Genomic DNA, 23,169 nt, shown 5'->3' on the forward strand with positions numbered 1-23,169 from the left:
TTTGGTCGCATTTGCGAGTGAATATATTTCTGTGCGACTTGGAAATACATTCAATCGCACCAGTGCGACAAAAAAATAAAAAAAAGCTTAACTACTGTCATGCGCAGTCAATCTTATGTTCGTTAATAAGATCACAGCGCATCTAAACCAATGCAATCCTTTGAAAACAGAAGAGAAAAAAAACAGACACGTGACCCGCAAGCACAACAAGCTAGTGCTGTCCCAAACGACTATTTTTCTAACGATTAATCTAGCGATTATTTTATCGATTATTCGGTTAGTCTAACGACTAATTTATCGATAAGTCTAACGATAATTTTTGTACTGTAAAAAAAAACAACTTATTTGTCTCCACCTCACTGCTATGTTTAGCCAACTTGAATGCCAACATGGCCATTTAGAAGTCTGTCCATCACCACAACACATAGCTAGCTAACGTTACTCTCGCTGCTATGTTATGATTAGCTAAATTGATGCTAACGTAGCATGCGAGCTACGAGCTAGATAACGTACAGTAGGTGCTCGCACCACAATGACAATAGGCTACCGTAGCTAGCCAGCTACATAGCTAACGTTACTAACACCAGAAGACAAGACATACGAACTGTGGTGAGCTACATTGCTTGTGTAACATTAGCTAGTAGCTATCCATTTTTCACTCATACACTTAATTGTCTCGCCTGGTAAAATCAAGGTTTAAAAAAAAAAAAAAAAAAAACGCCATTTTGTTTATTTACGACTAACCGACGCATATTACGCTAACCGACGTATTGACGTAGTCGGTGACGTCGACGACGTCGAATAATCGTAGCAGCCCTACAACAAGCACGCATTTACATTTGAAAATCCTGTCAGAAAAAGACCGCTGTTAAAATGAATCCGATTACGGCATACTTTAGCAAGGCTAATGTTAGCACCGTTCCAGACAGAGAGGAGGTAGAGGGGGGTAGTGGAGTCAACATTACAGCTGGAGACGAGAGTGACGAAGAAAACATATATATCCTCCAGTAGGTCCAGGCACGAGCGGCCCCGGGGCGACTTCCTCGACACTCTGGCCACCGAGGTCACCTCGTTCAGCAGCACCAGATGCACAAACAGGAGAGACACTCGACCGAACATCGTTGAGCACTTGAATGCGTCGCAGCCCAAAACCCACAAACATTTCGACAACTATGTAATTTACAGAAGAAGAAAAAACACGAATCAAGAAAATATATTAATTTTTCGTCTCAGTTGTATATTAAAGTTGTATCCGAGTTCCCTCCCGTTTTGGCGTTGCGTAAAAATGTTTGACTTTCTCCGCTGTGCGTAAAAGACTTTCCTATTCAGAGGTAAAGTAAATCAAACAGTAAATGGAGGCTAGACCATGCTGCTTTTAAAGCCATACCAACACTTTTCTTTTAATATGTTATGATTATGATAATTTGTTGTCGTCATACGAAAATTGCGCAATTTTCATTGTGCTACTGAAATTCTTGGTGTGCTACTAAATTTTTTGACATGGTAGCACAGTGCTACCTGGGGAAAAGGTAAGCGTCAAACCCTGCCTTAAGGGCCTTTGTTGATATTGAGTTACACAAGAGTTGTGTAAGAGTTACATAAAGCAATGCTAATTGGATGTTTTAATTACTTTCTTTTTCACCATCAGTGGAGGTTCTTCTTGCTTTTTATGAAAACAGACTTAAGGACCATTATGTCATCACACCGCATGTCTTGAAGGGAGTGAAAGCGCTGGTACGTACACAGTAGACCTATTCTATGTCAACCTGTCAGCAGTGTGTGATATTGTGGCAAATGCAAATGAATGGCAGTTATGTTATGTTCCCTTTAAACCAGAGAGAGTTGTTGTTGTTGTTGTTGTTGTTGTTGTTCATTGTTCCCTGACCCTCATCTTGAACTATCCCCTGTAGACAAAATGCTCTGTTCTACCCCCTGGGTCTGCAGTGTCCATTCTGAAGTCCCTGTTCCAAGATGTCCAAGTTCAAGTGAGCAGCTTGCACGTCCTCTATGGTCTGCTGTCTTGTGTACTTACTCTCTGGAGAAACACACCTAGGGCCGGTTTCACAGACAAGGATTGAGCATAAACCTACACTAAAAGCATCTTCAATGGAGATTTTACATTGTCTGTGAAACCGGCACATTATGTTGGTTGATAATGAAGTTAACAAGGGCGGTTTGAAACGGCATAACTGCAATGTCTTGAACATGAGTTGATATCTTTGTCTGTGTTTGTTTCATCATAGTCCTTGATGCTTCAGGAGCGATCATTCGTTTACCAGATCCTCATGAATCTTATGGACTCCAGAGAGGCGGGTAAGAGAGCAAAGATGGTCACTTGTACACTGGACACTAGGAATATTTCATAGATTATCCTCATCGATGGATAAACAGTTATGAATTCCACAGACAAGGAAACGAAACGACACTTGTATATTTTGAATGAAAGAAGCTTTTGTCTTCATGTAGGGTAGCTTTGCATGTACTTTTGTTTATATGTTTTGCATTCCACAGAGCTGAAGGGTTTGGGCGCAGACTTTGTCTTTGGATTTGTCCAATCAGTGGACGGGGAGAGAGACCCACGCAACCTCCTCCTGGCCTTCCAGATCGCTAGGAACATTATCCACAGGGGTTATGATTTGGGTGAGCACACATACACATACACAGACATACACACACACAGACATACACACACACACAGACATACACACACACACACACACACACACACACAACACTTGATGATGATATCCTGTCTGTGTGGTTTTTTTCTTCAGGTAAATTCACAGAGGAGCTATTTGAAGTGACATCCTGCTATTTTCCCATTGACTTCAGCCCTGTAAGTGTTTGTTTACACAGCTGCTGTGGACTTAGACCAGATGAACCTACGCAGGAGACAATGATGTTGTGACCGTCCTGTGTGTGCTCTTATACCTAAGTCAATGAGCTTGACCCCATCTGTCAGCGCCATGAATGAAACATAATTCTCCAGTGTCATTGTGTCTAATATTAGCTTCACCTCTTCAGGTGCCTTGACATTTAGACTATACAGAGCCTGACATCTCTATTTTGAACGTGTTGGTTGAGTGTCTGATGTCATTGTGTCACCACCATGTTGGTTAATGATTTGTCTCTGTGTCTTCAGCCGCCCAACGACCCCCATGGCATCACCCAGGAGGACCTGATCCTGGCGTTGAGGGCAGTTATAACAGGAACCCCCAGCTTTGCAGAGGTGGGGGAAATGCTGCTTACACTACAACTACTCACTACACACTGTGTACTGCACAATGCATGTACCCTCTCACCCAGGGTATTTAATAACTGTGTGTGTGTGTGTGTGTGTGTGTGTGTGTGTGTGTGAGGGAGGGAGCAATAGGAAAAGTGTGTGGTCATGATTTTGTTTGTTGCCTTCTCTGTACAGTTCCTGCTACCGTTGATCATTGAGAAGTTGGACTCAGATGTCCCGAGTGCGAAGCTGGACTCTCTACAGACACTGGTGAGTGTGCTAGTAACCCGCGTGCAGCCATCTCTGTATGTAGATGTAAATGTCCCAATATGTCTTAATGTGCTGTGTTTCGTATTCGTGTTGCAGACTGCCTGTGCTTCTGTGTATGAACATAAAGACCTGGCGGAGTTCCTACCAGGTCTTTGGGCTTCACTACGTAGAGAGGTATGTTTCAGAGCAAGTTACAGTGTCCTTAAATCGGTGACTTGCAGAATGATAATTGAGCCCTCATAATAGAACCCCATTGATCATAATAGAATCTCATTGACTTAAAAAATAACTTTATAGTTCCCACCTTGGGAGCTTCACTTAGTGTTTGTTACATGAACACGAGCATCCCCCATTACAATGCAGTGTGATTGTGTAGCTTTGTCTGAATGGAAAGTATTGATAGTAGAGGTGGGACGCGATAAAACATTTGTTAAATTAGCCTCTAATTAATTAGAGGCTTTGTAATTAATTGATCGAAATTAATCACATTTTAATTGCATATCAATATTTGACACGAGAAGCAACAGTTTTCAATTCAAATGGATTTGCTATACGAGTGAATCAATGAATAGACATATACATAAGTTTAAAGCAGCAAAATCCTTTTATTTTAGCTACACAGACCAACAGATCACACAATGTACCTAACCTAATGTTACACTAACCCTCCTCACCCTCCCCTACCCACCCAAATATCCTTGGTCAAAATAATAAACAGACCAACAGTTTAACATAAAGTCCATCTAAAATGGTAACAAAAAAAAACAGTACCCTTCACAGTAACAACAAACCCATTGGTCTCAGGATACCTCTAAGCCTACTGCTTCTTCTGCTTCTTCTCTTTCAGCCAGTTCCTGAGACAAACTAGCCTGTTTATATTTTCAGAGCAGAAGTGGCAGGGCTGGCCCAAAAAATAATTTAAAAATACAAAAAGTGTGATGTTAAAAAAGTTAATGCGTTATTCTTTCTGTAATTTATTCATCGAAATGAATGCGTTGAAGTCCCAGCCCTAATTGATATACTTCCTCTCTCTCCTCTGTAGGTGTTCCAGACGGCCAGTGAGAGAGTGGAGTCCGCTGGCCTGGCTGCCCTCAGCGCCCTCACAGCCTGCCTCTCCCGCTCCGTCCTCAACTCTGACTCTGAAGACTCCCTCAATGGGTTTCTGGACCTGGTCCTCAAAGGTATGATTGGAAAGAGACAGAGAGACAGACACACACAGAGACAGACAGACAGAGAGAGACAGACACACACAGAGACAGACAGACAGACAGACAGAGAGACAGACGGACACAGAGACACACACAGAGCGATGATGACCCAGAGGATTGATATCACACCCTTAGAGGCAGCTTGGCCACAGATGTACTCTAGCAAGCTTTCACAAATCACTGGATCATTGCTACCTGTCTGTTTCCTGATGCCCTGTACCACCACAGCCCTGCAGTATTGATGCCTGGAGAGCTGGTTTTGAACACCCACTCCATAGATTTCAGCTCAGTCACACTGGGTTGTTGTTGTGTTTTATCGCCGTAGACTGTCAGCACCACCTCAGCGAGCCAGACCTTAAGCTGGTGTGGCCCAGCGCCAAGCTCCTGCAGGCCACCTCTAGCGCCTCCTACAGGGCAAGCCACAGAGTCACAGGGGCCGTCCTGCCGTCCATGATCGAGCAGTTCAACAGCCGGACAGAAGTGAGTTTGTTATTATCAGGTTTTTTTCTGCTCTCCACGATACGGTAGTCATATTTAAAGGATACATCTTCAATTTCAACACATTTGCTTTTGTTAGACCACCCCCAACAATTCAGGCCGCCCGGCCTGTTTCTGAGCATCTCAATTCTATCCTCTATGGCAGGGGTCGGGAACCTTTTTGACTGGGAGAGCCATAAAAGCCAAATATTTCTAAATGTATTTCATTGAGAGCCATATAGTATTTTTAACATTATGTGTCTTACTTTTAATGCGATTTCTGGTGCTGCATGGTTTTGCTGATAGTCTGGTTCATACGTGGTGAGGTTGAGCTTCATGCAGGCGTTGAGGCTTCCATCAGTTAAACGTGAGCGTAGGTTGGTCTTAATGTTCCTCATATGCGAGAATGACTGCTCACATACATATGTAGAGCTAAACATGGTCAATACGGCAATACTAACACGCTGCATTGTGTGGTATGTCACAGGAAGCTCGTTCCAAGTTTTCAGAATCAGCTGGTCTTCAGGTTGAAGTTTTTTCATTTCTGTCCACTTGTGTTCCCTCGCCAGCTCTGCTCGCTGTCACGCAAGACTTTCCAACTCTCCATTAAGTGTCTTGAACTTACTCATCCACATGTCTGATGCCTTCAGGTCAGCAACTTCCAGCTCAAAGTCTCCCATAGAGACCCCAGGGATGCATGTCAGGTCGATTTTGTCCACTGCACACTCATGTGGATGAGTGATGAACTTGAAAAGACCAGTGCGCGCACGAAATTCTCCAAAACGTGCTTTGAATGACTGCAGGAGATTGGACGTAAAGCCAGCTAGCTGCTGGAGATCCAGATGTTGAGTGGAGTCACTTGCTAAGCATGCATCTCTAAATTGTTGCAGTGTTACAAAGTGCAGAAGACGACCTGTTTCAATGTCCCTGAGAAAGACTTCCAGCTTGCTTTCAAATGCAAACACTGCTTGTTGAAGGGATGAGATTGTATTTCCAATACCTTGCATTTTCACATTGAGCTGGTTCAGATGGCCTGTTATGTCCACGAGATAGTGAAACTGCAGGAGCCAGTCAGTGTTGTCTAGCTCAGGATGCTTGACGCCTTTCATTTGAAGAAAAGTCCGGATTTCACTCAGGCAAGCTGCAAAACGGCTGAGCACCTTTCCCCTTGACAACCAACGCACGTTGCTGTGTAAAAGCAGACTGGGATAATGATTCCCAACTTCTTCTAACAGAGCTTTAAACTGGCGATCATTTAAAGCTCAGGCAACAATGAAGTTGACCACTCGAATGACCAGCGACATCACCTCACCTAGCTCCTGGCCACACGTCTGAGCGCAAAGCGCCTCCTGGTGCAGGATGCAATGAAAACTTAGGATGGCTCTCTTTTCATGTTCATGGAGAAGCGCTACAAATCCTTTGTTCTTCCCCAACATACAGGGTGCACCATCAGTACAGACAGAAATACGTTTATCCATCGGCAGTTTTTTTTCTTTAGCAAACTCCATGAAAGACGTGAATAAATCCTCTCCTCTGGTTGTCCCTTTCATTGGCAAAACAGCCAAGCTTTCCTCACGCAGTGTGTCACCTGCAGCATACCTGGCAAATATACTGAACTGAGATAGATGGCTAACATCTGTTGACTCATCTAACGCGAGAGAAAAGTATGTCACCGTCACCGTGACACCCACGCAGTTGCTGTTGACTCGTCTGCACTCTCCGCTGTAGCTCCTCGCATGCCTTTTTCCTGCTGTCCCCCGCTGGATATTTCGATGCAAATGAAGCATGATGCGTATCGAAGTGCCGCTTTATATTTGACCGTTTCATCTATGCAATTTTATCATTGCATATTAGACATACCGCAGATCCTGCGATCTCCACAAATGCAAATTCCTCTGTCCACGCAGCCTGGAATGCACGGTAATCGTCTTTTTTTCTTTTTGCCATCTTTCTCGTTACAAGGGTTGAAGCGTATAAGCTAGTTCACTATCTGATCAAATTGTTTTTTATTTATTCACCTTTACAACGACCTCTGACACTCTCGCGAGACATTGGTTCCCGACCCGACCCACGGGTCACGGGTCATGGGTCCCGTGAAGAGTCCCGTGAAATTTAACTTCAAAACGAATTTCTGTTTACTTTAAAATGACACAGTATTATTACGCAATATCACAAGTATTTTAAAATCAGTTCCAAACTGATTTTTTTTTTTCGACTTTTTTTTTATTTTATTTTTTTAACTTTTCAACCCAATTGTCTGGGAGCCATATGCCGTCACCGGAAGAGCCATATATGGCTCGCGAGCCATAGGTTCCCGACCACTGCTCTATGGTGTATTATATGGTGTATTATATGGTGTAGTCCATATTCATTTCATCTGACTCTTTCTCTTCCCCTGTCTAGTGTGCTCAGCGGCGCACCCTAGTGGAAGTGCTACACGGCTTCGTCCAGTCAGTGGCCAAGACTGGCCAGTCGTCAAAGGAGGGTGAGTGTTAGGTTCATTCATGTATCTCTCTGCGTGTGACTTTCATTCATCTCCCCCTGGTTTTCCTTTCCTTTACACCGCTTCTGCCTATGGCACCGTATACAACTATGCCTGAAGAACACATTCAATCGCAAATCATGCTTTTGGAATGATGAGAATGTCGGGCTATTATTTTTTTTGTCGTGAATGTAGCTTCTCGCCCCCCCCTGAGATGGTTCTCCCAGCGAACCAATTACGCTCTGTCCTTTCCCTCTGGGTTTTCTTTAATAGGGTGCTGTTTGACTTAATTTTCCCAAATGTTTCTATTAACCTTTGCCCACCTGTCTCACTTGCTTTCTCATATCCTCTGCCCCCCCCCCCCTCCACACACCCCCTCCCTCAGATGAGAGTGTGTTGTTGGATTTCAGGGAGTCTCTGTGCCGTGTAGTGTTCTCTGCTCTGATTGAGAGCAACGCCGACCTCCAGATCACAGGCACCTGCTTGCTCACGGCTCTGGGCCAACAGACAGGTGAGAGAGACGCCGTAACCCCCTCATCCAGTTAACATAATACGTACATGACACACCGGCCACGAGACCCTTTTAAACTGATTGTCACTATATTTTCTGTTACTGTGATTATATCATGTTTTTCTATGGCCCCATTCAGTTAACGCTATACCTCCCTTCTTTCTTAGATTCTTAGATTCTTAGATGAACCATTACATTTTGTTTTTCTCCCACCATAGGCTTGCTGTTGGACACTGATATAGAACTATCTGTGGATCACCTCACCCGGCTTATCCTGGAGGAGGAGGATGCTAAAGTCAGGTAAGTGTATGTCTGCGTCCAGAAATATGATTCTCTATTCATAGTGTAAAGCATATCATCTTTCCCGCTTTGTTAGACTCTGTCTGTGCATCTGGTAATGGAAGATCTCTCTCTCTCTCTCTCCCCCTCTCCCCCCCTGTCTGTCTCTACAGTCTAGCTGTGGTGGAGTGTGCAGGAGCCCTGTCTAGAAGGCACCCGGCAGCCTTCATCGCCAAGATGGTGCCACGTCTAAAGGGAGAGATCTTCTCAGGTGAGCTCAATCCAGGGGGAGGCTGGTGGAGGTAGAAATCGGAGGACTCTTTGTAAGGAATGTAATGAGGAATGGTATCAATCACGTGTTTGTGTGGAATCACCATTCCTCATTCTGTTCCACGTATTACGATGAGCCCGTCCTCCGCCCTAACCCCCACTATCACTATCTACTGTACACTGGGTGTCAATGACCTTTATTCTGAGAATAGGATTAGTGAGTTTTTAACCCTTTCCCCTCCTGTTCTCAGAGCCCATGGCGCAAGGCGACGGCGCCACCCCGTCCCAGGAGCATTCCCAGCAGGCCGTGCGTCAGAGGTGCGTGACGGCACTGGCTGCGGTGTCGTCCCAGCCCGGTGTGGTTCAGGAGAGCACACCTGTCCTGCTGCAGGTCCTCAGCTCTGCACACAAAGGTTCTCGTCACCGTCACCACACTTGTCGTTTTACTTCTCCGTTAGCGTTTGTTCATAGGCTACATGCTACATTAGCACAGTGTACTCTATTCTTGGTTGTTGTCACTCTACATTAATACCGTTCGGGCCCCTGGTCTTACCCACAGGTCGTCCTTCAAATGACAGTGACGATCAGTCATGTTGAAGGAGTCTGACGAGCTCCCCTGTCTTTAGGAACCGGCTCTTTTTCATTGGAGGAGGTGGTCTCTGCCTGCCACAGTCTACAGAGGATAGGAGAGGAGGCCCAGGACACCGAGGAGACTGGACGCTGCTTCCATGACATCATCATTCCTCGCCTGTTTGGACTAGCCTTGCAGGCAGCTCTTCAGGGTAAGGACTGTGTGTTGGCGCGCAGACGAGACGATAAGATAACCTGCAATTATGTATCACATGTCTATAAACCTGCAATCTGCAGTTGTTGTTGTTTTTAACTACAATACTGTGTGTGACGGTGGTTTGTGTGTTCTTGTTGTGTGTTTAGAGGAGGGGTCTTCAGACCACCGGAGTCCCTTAGTGGAGGAGACTGTCCTGTTAGCCATGGTCCCTGTCATCAGCACCGCATGTGCCCATCTACAGTCACAGTGAGTTCATCACTGAGAGAGGAGACACACACACACACACACACACACTCTTTCTCACTCACTGTCACACACACACACACACACACACACACACCCATAGACACAGTTTACATGTGCGTGTGGGAAACTATTATCCTTGGTGTTGACTCCTGCCCTCTTACCAGACTGGCTGGCCAGACGGCCTCTCGGGCGGTGTCTCTATTCCTGGACGGGGATGTCTCTTTCCTGCCTGAAAATGCCTTCCACTCCAACATCCAGCTCCTCAAGGTACGACCACAGTCCCCCAATTACCTAGAATTGTTTGTGCTTTTTTTCAATCTTGCCATGCCACAATAAAGGCATTTTAATGTTTCCATGAACAGAGAGTACCTTGGATGATTTTTTGCAGTTGCTCTATTATATGTATTCTGCATGGCTTACAGGCCTCATCATCTTCGTTTTTTTAGTAATACTGCATATCATATTTCCATTTGTTACAAACTACCAGCCCTACCAAAGCAGCACTCCACTCCTATTTCCACCTAGAATTGTTGTGGTTGAGAGAACAAGTGTTACATGTCCAACCCTCTATTCCTGCCACCCCTCAATGTGACCCAGCGGATATGTGTGCCGAGCTCTCTCCTAGAAGCGCTGGTTGACACACTGGCGGATGAAAGGGGAGTTTGTGTGTTTTGAGAGCATAGTGTTCTGAGCCTGCTGACTGTACTGAGTGATGGTGTCCTCCTCCTCCTCCTCTTCCAGAAGCAGGCTGACTCCTGGAGCCAGTCCCAGATGGTGTGTCTCCTCATGGGCTGTGTGGTCTCCCTGCCCCGGAGTGTAAGTGATAGACCCCCCTCCTACCACCCGTCAGACCCAAGCCTCGTGTTAGACCTGGAGCTTTGGGTTTGGTGGTCCTCTGACATCTACTAACTACTTAACCAAGTATTCAACTCTGATCGACACCGCCTCATTCAATTCATTCCAAGTATCTAGGTTATTCTAGTCTGATTAGCCTTGCGCTCTGGACAGGTGGAGGTTCCTCAGATGGACAGACTGCTGGTTGAGTTGGAGGAGCTGAGCTGCACCTCCGACCATCCTCTCTCCTACACCTCGGCCGCTAAGTGCTTCGCTGGGCTCGTCAACAAGAGGCCTGCAGGTGAGACTGAGCTAAAGAGCCCTTGTAGTCCTTTTCTGGATGTTTAATGGTATCAAAAACACACACATTCTCTACCTCCACCAGTATTTGTTCGTCATGGCTGTGTTTCTCCACAGACGAAGCCCTGGACTCTCTGATTGACAGGACGATGAAGAGGATGTGTGCTGAGCTGGACTCTGCTTCCTCCTGTCTCAGAAAGCAGGCGTTCACTCTGCTGCTCTGGGTGAGAACTCCTTTGTACTAATTCCCAGTTCCATTTAGGTCCCTGTCCACTTGCCATAGCTGTCATGCCCCAGCCCTAACAGGTGGACTTCCTTGGGGGGCGGGGGGAGGCAAAATGGAACAGGGCCTTATTCTAGAACTTACAAATGCTTCTCTGTCTGTAGGATAGTGAACACTATTAAGACCTTCATCCTGAAGGTGAATTGTGTGACTGCCTGGCCTATTGTACATTGTTGTGGCGCTCCATTCATACAAGCCTGTGTGAATGGGTCTCTTGTCTTTAGGTGGCCAAGGGCCTGCTTGTCCGATACCACCCTCTGTCCACGGTCCTGACTGACAAGGTAAAGCATGCGTGTCCTCTTTGTACTCCGACACACACACACACACACACACACACTCACACTGTAATTGTTTATTGTTCTGGGTCTCTTCTCAGGGGGAAGGCCGATCCTAATGTAATAATGAATTCTTGTCATTATCCTACTAAACCATCAACATTGAATGCAGACTCACTTGATTGGTATTTTATATGGGTAACCTCACTCACTCTGATTTTAGTTTGTATTTATGGAGGTCTAAGGATGAAACTCGAGAAATATGTAGTTTCTACATCTACATCTACACTCTACACACACACACAGCAGTAAACCTGTGTTTCTCGTAGCTGTTCTCCCTGCTCCGTGACTCAGAGCTGGGGTCTCTGGCCGCTGATGGATTCTCTCTGCTCATGAGCGACACGCCGGACGTGCTGAATCGCGGTTGCCACGCCGACGTGCGCATCATGTACCGCCAGCGGTTCTTCACAGAGAACAAGGCCAAACTGGTCCAGGGCTTCAACTCTGCACCAGCAGGTACTGGAGATGGCCATTATCCATCAATGCTCCATTCAGTACAGAATAGGCCCCCTAATTTGTAATGTCGACATTTAATCCATTTGTTAAAAGTCTCTAAAATCTAACCGAAAAGCTGCTGTAGGCTTTCTTTTTTTTTTTTTTATGTGATTCTCAATTCTCCTTTCCCTTCCTTCTCTTCTCCCTCACAGAGGAGAAAGCGGGCTATCTGAAGGCTCTGTCACACATCGTCACCCACCTGCCCAGACAGGTCCAGCTCACTGAGCTGCCCGTGGTGAGTGGAGAGGACATGGTCCAGTCTCACAGCACAGTATACCCAAGCACCAGACTGGGGTCCATTTTCTCCAATGTTAAAACATTCATCTACACGCTTTAGGGTGGTTTCCTGTCCGGACACAGATTAAGCCAAGTCCTAGACTAAAAAAAATAAAAAATAAATCTCAAATGTTCCTCCCATGATTTCCCACCATGAGACTAATGCATTATCTTTCGACTGACATGTGACATCTTCCTCTTTAGACTGACGTGACTAATGCTTTCCCTCCTGTCCTCTCCACAGCTCCTGCCCCTCTTTCTGGAGGCCTTGTCCTGTCCAGACCGGGAGGTCCAGCTGTCCACCCTGTCCTGCCTGCAGCCTGTCCTCATGGACCCCCCGTCGGCCCTCACCAGCCAGCTGGAGGCTCTGGTGAGCCGTGTCCTCGCCCTCAACACCAGCCCCGTCATGGTACAACATCACACCCGCCTTCCTTTTTTTTGTGAAATTTTATTTTTATTGTCAATGGTCATTGGTTACAACAATCGTCATTACATTCAACATATCACAATCAACTCAGTTCCTATGACCAAAGTCTTTTTTTCTTTTTTATATTAAGTAAAGTAAAGACAAGACACACCCGCCTTCCTTAAGTCATCCCTCTTCTTCTTCACCTACCTAAAATCCTCTTCCGTCACCTTCTGGTCTCTTGTCTTGAGTTCTCCGTTTCTTATTTTGCTTTTGCAGAATGTGCGGATCGCCTCTCTACGGTGCATCCATGTCCTCTCCCGCCTTCCGGAACACGACGTAAGACTCCCTCACTATCACACCCCGTAACAGCCTCTCTAAAACCTCTTTGCTAACGATGAACACAAGAGGAAGAGAGTCACAACTGATTGTTATTCCACCTCTTTTTCCCCCCCGTTGCAGGTGCTCCCATTCCGCGCGCGAGTGCTGCGCTCCCTGGCGAACGTCCTGGACGACCACAAGAGAGTAGTGAGGAGGGAGGCGGCGGTGGCCCGGGGAGAATGGTGAGTCAACACTCTGCTGTCGGACCAGGACGGAACCAGTTAGCTGTTTTGCTCCTATCGAAATTGACTTACGATAAGACAAAGCTAGCATTCTCACAACGGCATCAGGAGGACATTTGTTTTCAGTTGAGATACAGATACACATCTTATGTTTGTTCATCTGTTGTTGATCCTAATTAAAAACGTTGTTAGGGCTCAGTTGTCAAAAATCTCTTGACGATATGACGTGCTTCCCCTGATGCATTTCTAGCAAAGACAGGATGCTAGTTTGACGGGAAAGCCTACTGTAATTAGAGAACAGACTGCAAATGGCTTTCTCATCTGTCCATGTCATGTGACACTGTTGGAGATGGTTTCTCTTCCGCAGTATACTATGGGCCTGTGTCTATGGACATTCCTTACTAAGTGTGTGTCTCCTCTCCAGGTTCCTGTTGGGGAGTCCAGGGGGAAGGTGAACGTGACCCACCCATCAATGGATCATTGTGTGAGGGGGGAGGGACAGCCTGTCTCCGGGGAGGAGGCCTCGATTCAGGCTCCAGACCTTGGGTGACATGGCTCTGTTCTGGTACATGCTCACCACAGCCCTCTCAACCTTTTTCCCCCCCATGAGATTTTACACATCTGTTTTTTGTACTGCTTTTACCCTGACAAACGCACAAATGTGAGAGGAGTTAGACTGGCGGGACCACCGCGCGGTGGTGTGGACCTATGTGATAGCCAACTGGACCTCATCAAAGGACTGAGAGCAGCACTGAACCTAGCTTGGCACTGAGAGATATATATGTTTCTATTGGTTGGATGTATTCATGAATGTGTTGGCTGAGGAAAGATGTCTGTGGACAGTGAGTGTATATGCCTTTAAATCATGAGACGTTAGTCTCCATTGCGTAATTGACACCTTGATTTTATTATCTACAAGATGAGAACTGATCAAGTTCAACTACACATTTTTCTTCAATTAAATATGTAACCATATTGAAAATATTAATTTCTATAACACGGTTCCTAAAAAAATATTTGAAGATGTATGCTTGTTGACCCTCTACCTTACATCCAGTATTTAAAGAATGTGCTGATGCATCATAGCTGGCTGGTGGTTGGCTGCCATTAACCTGTTTCACTAGGCCAATTAATTCTGAACCTCACAAAAACGTATGGCGAGGATACATGTGGACAATGTTTAAGTCTAGAACTGAACCTGTCAATAAAATATTTCATTTTGTAAATTTACGGAATGTCTGTTGGTGTATGTATGCAAGGTCAAGAAAAGAGGCAGGACAGTTTTCAAATGGTGTCTTATCAAATAAAATACAAACAATGCATGCTAAAATATCAAACACATTTATCAAAAGCAATAATACAGATGTGCAGTCAAATGTGGAGCACAGCTCCTATTGGTCATGATGTCAGTCATTTATTACTATGGCAACCAGACAGCCCCTCCCTCCAGCCCTGACAAGGTCCATGTCTCCCTCTCTCCTGATGTATGTAAGCACTTATATGAGACCATGTTTAGACAAGTTAGGTTGCCTCAGAGCTAGTTACTGTGCGGAATCTTTCTAGGCTGTCGCCTTTCGTTTTTCAGGTATGCGATATGGGGAAAACAAAAAACAACTGCATAATGTAGGAATGAACACAATACATTACCAGTAACTCAATAGCATGTATCATTAGTGCCTGATATTCAATACATAGAAGCTGACTCCTTTGATAAGATTTAACTTTACAAGGCCAAGGCACGTTCACAGTCTAGTTTCTGCACAGACACAGAGTTCACGTTCGAGACAAGGGCCTGTATGACGATATGAATTGTTAATTTCATTCTTCCCAAAATAGTCCAGACTACCATCAACCTGAACAACCTGCCTCTAGCTAACACAGCCCTTGGTGGAAAGCTCTTCTTTGGCACCAAATGATGTCTCAACTGCTTCTCCTGTGACCTCACTGTACAGTTAAAAAAAAACTATTTAAAAAACACTTCACTGTCAACATCCCTACCAGTACCGGTACAAAAAACATTTAATTAGTACAGGACAACAGTTGAAAAGAAACAGTACCCCCCCCTCCCCTCAATTCAGTTCACATTAAAGGTGATTTGAGTGCAGAGTTCCAGTAATATCCATAGATCCTGGGGGTACTAGGACTCATTTGGTGTGGTCCAGCCCAGACACTCCACACCTCAGGGGGCTTGGAGGTCAAGTCCCCTACCCCACCACACTGATCAGGACTGCAGTGAGTAACCTTCAACCCTGAGGGGAAGTGTGAGGAGAAGTTGCCCAGCAGCAGTCTCAGGGGGTCAGATGGCCATGGGGTCTCTTCTGGTCACAACAAAGTCCCATAAAATCCCATCATCCTGGGGTGCGTGACTAGAGGGCAGGAGCACTCGGGTCAACCAGTGACTGTGGGAGAGGAAAAACAAACAACACTTAAGTTTTGTTCAGTCGTTTGTTAGAAAACCAGAGAAACATTATATCCATGGAAGCACTGTTCCAGCAGTGACGTGCACCAAAACTACAAGTGAATTTAAATGTCAGTGGATACCCGAGGAACATCGAGAGTTAACCCAACCCTGAGAACACATTTGGAACTGTAACTTCTGTTCTTACACTTCAATAACGAGGTTAGGACAGCCGGGAGCTTATGCAGTAGGGCTTTGGAAACAAAAGGGGGAGTAATGAAGTGATCTAACTCACCTAGTCTTCTCCACACCAAGTAACATCTTCCAATTGTTAATGTTCCCATAGTGGTAAGGATTTCTGAAAACCTGACGAGAGAAACAAGTTTTAATTACAAAGTCACCTGACGAGAGAAACAAGTTTTAATGACAAAGTCTTCAGGTTTAGGAACACCATAACGGCCTAAGGGCCCAAGTCACACGTTTCTCCAAAACAAGCACAGTAGTACCAAAGTAAACCTTACCTTCCCCATTTCCCGTAAGCGTTTGATCTCTTTGTTGTTGATATGTCTTTCTATGCTGGTCTCTCCTCGGGTGATGAGGATAGAGTGCCACAGTGTCAGACCTCCGAGAGCTATCGTGACTGAGCTGCATAGAGGACAGGAGAAAATGGCTGGTCATACATTTTATATTTACTTTTTAGTTGTTGTTGTTGTTGTTGTTTTACATACGCAGAACACAGATAGCATTTCAATTTGTTGAATTTCTGATTCTGAAAAAAATAATTCGCTATAATAGGGACAGTTTATTAGCAGTTACAACAATGTCTCACCTGGTTAGCACCCAAACGAAGATGATACACTTGTGAACCATCCTCTCCCTGAAGGAATATGGTGTAGGTGGTGTCTGATAGTAGCTCTAGAGGGGAGAGGAAAATCAAACAATGATAAAGACCATTCTGAAGCATTATACACCAGGGGAGGCTGGCGGAGGTGGAAATCAAGAGGAGGACCGGCTCATTGTGCACGTGCACGTGTTTGATACCATTCCATATGCCGTTCCATACACTACAATGAGCCGTCCTCCCCTGAACCAGACAGACACCAGGTGGATATTAATGTGGGGGTGGAAAGCTGGGAAAAAAGGACGGGGGACGGGGGGGGATACACATCTAACATAAACAGTAGTTATTGTTCTGAATAATTCTAATCTCATCAGGTATTCTACCTACTACACAGTAAGCACAGATGGCCCACCAACTGTCTAATCCCACTGCAACTATTGACCTCATACTACCAACACTTCGCCCAGGGGAAAGAGAGCTACAACTTCACTGGACAGTGAACCACGTGATCACATGACAATGATCAACAACATAGAAAAGCCAATCGATGGAGATCATTGACAAATGAAGGGTTGTGGAAGCAGTGTCCGTTCAGTCCTCCAGCGACTACTCTCTAATGCTTTTCTCATTAGAATAGCTTTATCACTCCAGGTTGGTGGAGTTGACCAGTGGGCATTGCAGCTCGTCTTTACCAGGGCGGTAGTACACCGACATTTATGCTTCTGCTTAACTAATACCTGTACTACCTGGCCAATCACTGCCTGCATGGGGGGGACACTGAGGAGAAGCCCCACCCCTGTCACTGTCTCCCCATGTGGCTTCACCTCCATATTCCTGTAGTTCTAGTAGTGGAACAACAGAGTCAAATCACCTTTATACACAGAGAGAGAGAGAGAGAGAAAGAGAGGGGGGAGAGAGAAGATAGAGAGAAAAGAGAGTGAGAGAAGAGAGAGAGAGAGAGAGAAAGAGAGAGAGAGAGAGAGAAAAGAGAGACAGCGAGAGAGAGGATTCTCAACAACCGCTACCGTGTTTTGGCTCTGAATCAAAGGATTGGTTACAATGTAAACTCCCATCTAAACATGGTGGTGGATGAGAGTAAGAACAGAAATTGAAGGAGGAAAAATATTGGACCGGTTGTTTATCCAAAGGCTTTAGTTATTTGTATACCTGTTTCAAACAACCTGACGATACACAATGGTCTGGAACGGCAGAGTGACACCAGACTACAGGCAGACACAGACGTGTAGAGAAAACTGGCTTTGATCCCTCTAGTTCAACCCTCCCTTGGCTGTGTTGGCTGTCTAAAGCTCAGCTGATGTCCTTGTCTAACTTGGCACCAGCTCAACATCACACATCATGCTTAGAATGTATGGCTTTTCGCCGGCTTGTATGAAAACCCTATGCTGTGCAATGTGACCACGACGGTAAGACCTGGAGAGGCTAGAGCACATAGGAGGCCGGGAATGTAGCAAAGGCATGCCAGACAGACAGTCCGACCGACCAAACAGTTAGATGATTAAATCATGATTTAAAGATGATTGTATTATATATTCAAGGCAATGGAACAATCTCTTTCATTCAGAATGCTTTGGAATGTCAGGCCTTGAACCGTCTAAGGTTGCAAGCTTTTAGCCCATTGAATTGCTGCCGACACCTTACCTCAACAGCAGTGTAGGCTTCGATGAACATCTCTCTACAGCTGACGCTGCAGTAGAGGCAGCCCATCGTCATGTAGAGGCAGAAGGAAAAGAAGTAGCGATGGTTGAAATGGCCGACGCAGTTGTTCAGCCAGGCTAACGTCAAAGCCAAGTTAAGGTCAAAATAAAGAAAAGGGAATGTCACATAAGATAACAGGATTGTGATTAGGGGTGGGCATCAATGATCGACGATCGATAATTGATCGATAAGGATCTTGGTCGATCACAAAATATTTTGCTTGATAATCATTATTATTTTATTTTTTTTAATATATAAGAATAATAATGGAAATTAGTTTGTCCACGTGTCACCAGATTGCGTTCGTCTCTCACCCCTGAACATGTTAACATGATCATCTTTCTGAACAAGAACCAGTAGGCCTGCCGCCTACAGTCTCTCGCTGGAGTTTAAATTTAAGTTAAGCTGGACGCTCTTAAGGACACTAACGTTTTCAGTCATCCTCCTATTTGTGAGTAACTGTTTTTTTACTGCTCCTATGGTGAGTTACTTATTTTCTATATTTTTATTTATAACGTAAAATGTGTTTTTAAGTTAAACAATTTAGGCTACTCACTGCCTTGTTTAAGACGATTGTTATCTGACTGTAGTGTCTAGTTTGAATGTGAATGAATGAATGTGTGCAATAGCAACACAAATAACGTTTTTTCCCCAAGGGAAAAAAAAAGAAAAACTTTTTTTTATGAAAAAAAAGCTCATCAATTAATCGATAATTGATCGTTAATTCTTGCGATTATCGAAAAAGAAATGTTGATCGTTTGCCCAGCCCTAATTGTGATGCAACAGGATGTTAAACAGGATGTAAGCTCAGCGTAAAGGATACGACAGTGGTGATCCATCTTCAGAATACACCTGTAATATGAGAGAGAGAGAGAGAGAGAGAGAGAGAGAGAGAGAGAGAGAGAGAGAGAGAGAGAGAGAGAATGAGAAAGAGTTGATATGATTCACCTGAGGTATGGAACTGCAGCTGTTCAGTCATCTCTTGGCATGATTTTTAGCGTGCTCTTACGTGCTGCAGATGCTGCAGTGGTGAGTCCTAGGTGGTTTGGGGACGATGCACTTCTTACAGATGGACACTGATGGAATATCAGTCTTCTCCTGATTAAAAAGAAAACAGACCCCAAAAATGTGGGACACATTCTCACACGTATTGCTTCCCATATCCCCAGTGTTTCTTAAAAAAATAAATTATAAATATAATATATATATATATATAGTATATACACACACATCCCCCCCCCCATTAGGCATTGGAGAGGGCACCTGTGGAGGGTGGCCGGGGGAGGTGGTAATGGCCTTGTAGTAGTTGAAGAAGACCATGACGAGGAGCCAGTGGCCGTAGCAGAGGTGCCAGGCGATCCACTGCGTAGGGTAGGTGCTTAGGATGATGGGCAGTAGGCACATGTAGATGCTGACCACAACGGAGCTGCTGAGGAATATCACCAGGCCTACGAACACCTACAGGTAGGAAAGGGAGCAGGGTCAGTCAGGAAGAGGAGATGGAGGGAATATTTCATGAGAGAAAGACGAAGACAATAAAGTCAGCATAGTATGAAACGGGGGAGCAGAAAAGTGAATTTAGAACAAGTGTATCGTAGGAGGTAAGATCCACCAAATACGCATTGAAACAAAGCTCCCCTATGTTGAATGTAACAACGATTGTTGTAACCAATGACCATTGACAATAAAACGAAAAAAAAGAAAAGAAAAAAAAGAAACAAAGCTCCCCGCTTTCAGCCAAAACTCATAAAAAAGAACTCCACTCACCACTCCAAACCAGCGGGTCACATTGTCCACCAGCCAGTAGACGGGCTCGAACACACAGTCCAGGAGTGTGTCAGAGTTGGTGAGGCTGTTGAAGTAGAGCGAGTTGAGGAGCAACTTGCCGTAGCTCCACAGCTCCCGGAGCGTCCTCTGGAGCTTGCAACGACCCAACCTCGGGCAGAACCGGCACCAGCGCAGCAACAGACGCATCGTTCTGGAGAACTGCCACCTCCAGCTGCGCATGGCCCCGCCTTCCAGACACACGCACGCACACAGACACACAGTCCAGCAGTTTAGGACGCATACTAAAAAAATAAAGACCTCTTCGTAACGGGTCATCCCCATCGCCATCGCCTGTGACGCGGTCATTGTCCCTCTGTCCTTGGGAAAAAGACCCAACCCCTCATCTCAACTTCCCTTTACCGGCTGCAACCGAACCACCTCACCTGAGGAAGAAACACTGAGGCACACAAAAGCAACCAGCTTTCCAAGAACTAGAGACTACGTATACCTAGCGCACCCTCTCCAAAGGCACTACAGTAATTAAAAACAGAGGAGTGCGGTTTCCATCGTCAGGCAAGGGACACATGTCCAGCAACGGGACAGGGCTATCAGGTGAGCACATCCACTCTCTCAAAACTTGTCCCATGAATAAGTACAATTCGGCAGTCCAAGGCCCTCCTTCCCAACGCTGAGGATATGCAAAACAAGTAACCCTGTAAGACGCAAAAAGCAAACGGGCTGAATATCTTAACAGGGGAAATAAGTGGACACCTGATCCGGTTCATCTTTTCATGAAAGTGAGTATTAGTTACACCGATAAGGGGGGGGGGGACCTTGTTTAGTTGCTCCAGAATGGGGTGCCATCAATTATTAGTGAGAGGACCTTCAATGAGGACAGCCGCTTGGCCTACAACACACTCCTCTGTTGCCAATTATGCAGAGACGGAGTATGTGATCCCTGCTCACAAGCCGCACAGATGGAATGACAGAATTGTAATAACGTCAACAGGGCATGAGGTAATCCTGTGATATCATTGATAGGCATATGGCATTGGCAGCTTCACTAAAGCGTCATTATTAATTAATTAATTAGGGTAAACGTCCCTATTAAGCCCACCAAAACCTGTTTGCAGACATTTTTTATATATACTGCCACAATATAATTAAGACAATTATAGATTAAATTAAATATTAATCTCTCATTTGAAGTTTTGATAATTCATTTATACCACTTTTTAATGTTGTTATTGTTTAATTTAAGGAAATATGTCCAAAGTCTGGCATGGGCTTAATGGGTACCCAATGCACTCTTTAAGCCCATGTGTGTTCCCAATAAGCCCACTTCATGATTTATTGATAAATAAATAAAATATATTTTAAATGTAACAAATACAAACTTGATCTATTCAAATCTGTAATCTCTTCTTAACAATTCATCTGACAATTAGTCTAGTTAGACTCCCAGTCTTAGTTAGTCCCCAACAATAACACTATTTTACAGTGAGCACCAATCAAGCAGCAATTTAAACAAACCTTGACATTAAACAAAAGCTCTTAATATGTTTTGGTAGAAGGAGCCAGGCTGCAAGCAAGCAAGGGCAGTCTCCATGGCAACCCGCCCTGCATTGAAATCATGTCCTGCCTGTCTAATAAGCTTTGCACCTCTCTGAGACAGGCTAAGCCTGCATGGGCAGTCGAGGAATGGTATCAAACACACGTTCCGTTCCATGCAACAATGAGTCTGCCCTCCCATTTCTACCTCCACCAGCCTCCCCTGGTCTAGAGGCCTGCATGGAGATTAGCAAGATGGCAAGAGCTGCATCTACACAACTACTGATCTCACTCAACACTTTCTTCATTGCCTACTATGGTCTCTTGACTGGCAGAGCCCCCCCCCCCCCGGCCCTTCTCTCTAGTCAGCACCCCCTAGGACAGAGGTTCTCAACCCTCTCCTCTGGGACCGCCAGCCGCTCCACATATTTGATCTGTTCCACCACCAGCACACCTGATTCAACTGATCAAGTACTTGATCAGTTGAATCAGGTGAGCTGGTGGTGGAACAGATCAAACATGTGGAGCGGCTGGGGGTCCCCGAGGAGAGGGTTGAGAACCACTGCTCTAGTCAGCACCCCCCTAGGATGAGTGAGACATGGGACACAAGGATAGGGTGGTTAGTATAACCCTGGCTCTGCCACATCACAGCTGGGCTGAGGGTCTCTCTCTCTACTTGGACATGAGTTGTTGTAGTCGTTGTTTTAGGATGGCCCCCCACTCCAAATCCACACGAGAGAATAATACTGCATCCAATCTCTAAGGTGACACAGGGACTTCACTGAGTCTCGCAATCCATAACTACAACAACATTTCTAATTCAGTAGCTATCCCACCAGTTGCATGCATCATATTTGGTCAGTCTGACTGCAGCTCTATCTATGCTGACTGTAGAACATTAGTATCTGGCCATTTCTTCAGGGTGTTTCATATCATAGCACCTTTTCAACCTGGTCACTCCGTCTGTGCTGCAAGTCTGTGCTGCAGTTAGATTGCATTGAGGAATAGTTGGCTATTACCGTCGCTCATCGGGGGCCAGGTTGCAGCCTGCAACCCCCTTGCAAATTGATGACCGCTGGCCCCCGATGAGCGACGGTAATAGCCAACTATTCCTCAATGCAATCTCAATATAAAGATACTGCAAGCTACATACGAGCGGGTAATATTGTCGTGCAATGCGCATCCTCTACTGTTAACGATCAGATGCGCTAACTAGCCGCGCGCTAAGCACTTACAGATCATTATTGCAAACATTGCACATTGCACAACAGTCATTACTCTTACCTTGTCTTAGGCAATGATTACCAGCTTAGGTGCGATTGCTCTAATTCAAGACATGACTATCTATGAAATATGATATTCAAAGAGATTTTAATGAGCCAAAACATTGTGGGCCAGCCAGGTCGCGTGCGTAGGAGCCCCCGTAAGCTGTCAGAGGAACCAACCCCTGAAGATGTCGCACGCGCACGGCATCTCGGGACATGAAGTCTTTTCGTAATTTTCAAACATTGCAATAAAAAACCCGTTTTCTGTTTGTCTGTTCATCGATCCAGGTTGCGCCATATTATCACACCCCTCTTGAACAGGTTTTGGCTTATCATGCTTTATTTAGCGTTATGTGTTAGTTAATATTGGTGAAATTCCTTATTAA

General features: G+C 45.2%; 2 protein-coding genes across 2 annotated transcripts in view; one reads left to right on the forward strand and one right to left on the reverse strand.

Annotated features, from left to right (window-relative positions):
• mms19 (MMS19 homolog, cytosolic iron-sulfur assembly component) overlaps nucleotides 1-14,475 on the forward strand; it is a 15,976-nt gene extending 1,501 nt beyond the window's left edge. Inside the window, exons 4-31 of the mRNA XM_080541727.1 lie at nucleotides 1,649-1,734; nucleotides 1,911-1,985; nucleotides 2,244-2,313; nucleotides 2,512-2,640; nucleotides 2,775-2,836; nucleotides 3,143-3,229; nucleotides 3,419-3,493; nucleotides 3,590-3,667; nucleotides 4,536-4,674; nucleotides 5,027-5,181; nucleotides 7,582-7,663; nucleotides 8,046-8,171; nucleotides 8,390-8,471; nucleotides 8,624-8,721; nucleotides 8,972-9,133; nucleotides 9,347-9,502; nucleotides 9,654-9,753; nucleotides 9,918-10,020; nucleotides 10,495-10,569; nucleotides 10,762-10,888; nucleotides 11,005-11,111; nucleotides 11,395-11,451; nucleotides 11,775-11,961; nucleotides 12,153-12,235; nucleotides 12,521-12,685; nucleotides 12,962-13,021; nucleotides 13,145-13,245; nucleotides 13,670-14,475. Of these exons, the coding sequence (XP_080397853.1) occupies nucleotides 1,649-1,734; nucleotides 1,911-1,985; nucleotides 2,244-2,313; nucleotides 2,512-2,640; nucleotides 2,775-2,836; nucleotides 3,143-3,229; nucleotides 3,419-3,493; nucleotides 3,590-3,667; nucleotides 4,536-4,674; nucleotides 5,027-5,181; nucleotides 7,582-7,663; nucleotides 8,046-8,171; nucleotides 8,390-8,471; nucleotides 8,624-8,721; nucleotides 8,972-9,133; nucleotides 9,347-9,502; nucleotides 9,654-9,753; nucleotides 9,918-10,020; nucleotides 10,495-10,569; nucleotides 10,762-10,888; nucleotides 11,005-11,111; nucleotides 11,395-11,451; nucleotides 11,775-11,961; nucleotides 12,153-12,235; nucleotides 12,521-12,685; nucleotides 12,962-13,021; nucleotides 13,145-13,245; nucleotides 13,670-13,700 (2,858 nt within the window). The 3' untranslated portion in view covers nucleotides 13,701-14,475. The remainder of the gene's footprint in view (nucleotides 1-1,648; nucleotides 1,735-1,910; nucleotides 1,986-2,243; nucleotides 2,314-2,511; nucleotides 2,641-2,774; nucleotides 2,837-3,142; nucleotides 3,230-3,418; nucleotides 3,494-3,589; nucleotides 3,668-4,535; nucleotides 4,675-5,026; nucleotides 5,182-7,581; nucleotides 7,664-8,045; nucleotides 8,172-8,389; nucleotides 8,472-8,623; nucleotides 8,722-8,971; nucleotides 9,134-9,346; nucleotides 9,503-9,653; nucleotides 9,754-9,917; nucleotides 10,021-10,494; nucleotides 10,570-10,761; nucleotides 10,889-11,004; nucleotides 11,112-11,394; nucleotides 11,452-11,774; nucleotides 11,962-12,152; nucleotides 12,236-12,520; nucleotides 12,686-12,961; nucleotides 13,022-13,144; nucleotides 13,246-13,669) is intronic.
• Nucleotides 14,476-14,575: 100 nt separating this feature from the next.
• On the reverse strand, nucleotides 14,576-22,908 carry zdhhc16b (zDHHC palmitoyltransferase 16b). Its single transcript, XM_080541774.1, has 10 exons — nucleotides 22,803-22,908; nucleotides 19,968-20,215; nucleotides 19,464-19,658; nucleotides 19,210-19,298; nucleotides 19,024-19,052; nucleotides 18,144-18,277; nucleotides 16,473-16,558; nucleotides 16,165-16,288; nucleotides 15,939-16,009; nucleotides 14,576-15,644 (listed from the first exon to the last, which is right to left on the reverse strand). Exons 2-10 carry the CDS (start codon nucleotides 20,205-20,207, stop codon nucleotides 15,542-15,544), a joined length of 1,071 nt encoding a protein of 356 aa, XP_080397900.1. The 5' UTR covers nucleotides 20,208-20,215; nucleotides 22,803-22,908; the 3' UTR covers nucleotides 14,576-15,541.
• Nucleotides 22,909-23,169: the final 261 nt, after the last annotated feature.

The sequence above is a fragment of the Nansenia antarctica genome (genome assembly GCF_963989245.1).
Source record: "Nansenia antarctica genome assembly, chromosome: 11".
NCBI lineage: Eukaryota > Metazoa > Chordata > Actinopteri > Argentiniformes > Microstomatidae > Nansenia > Nansenia antarctica.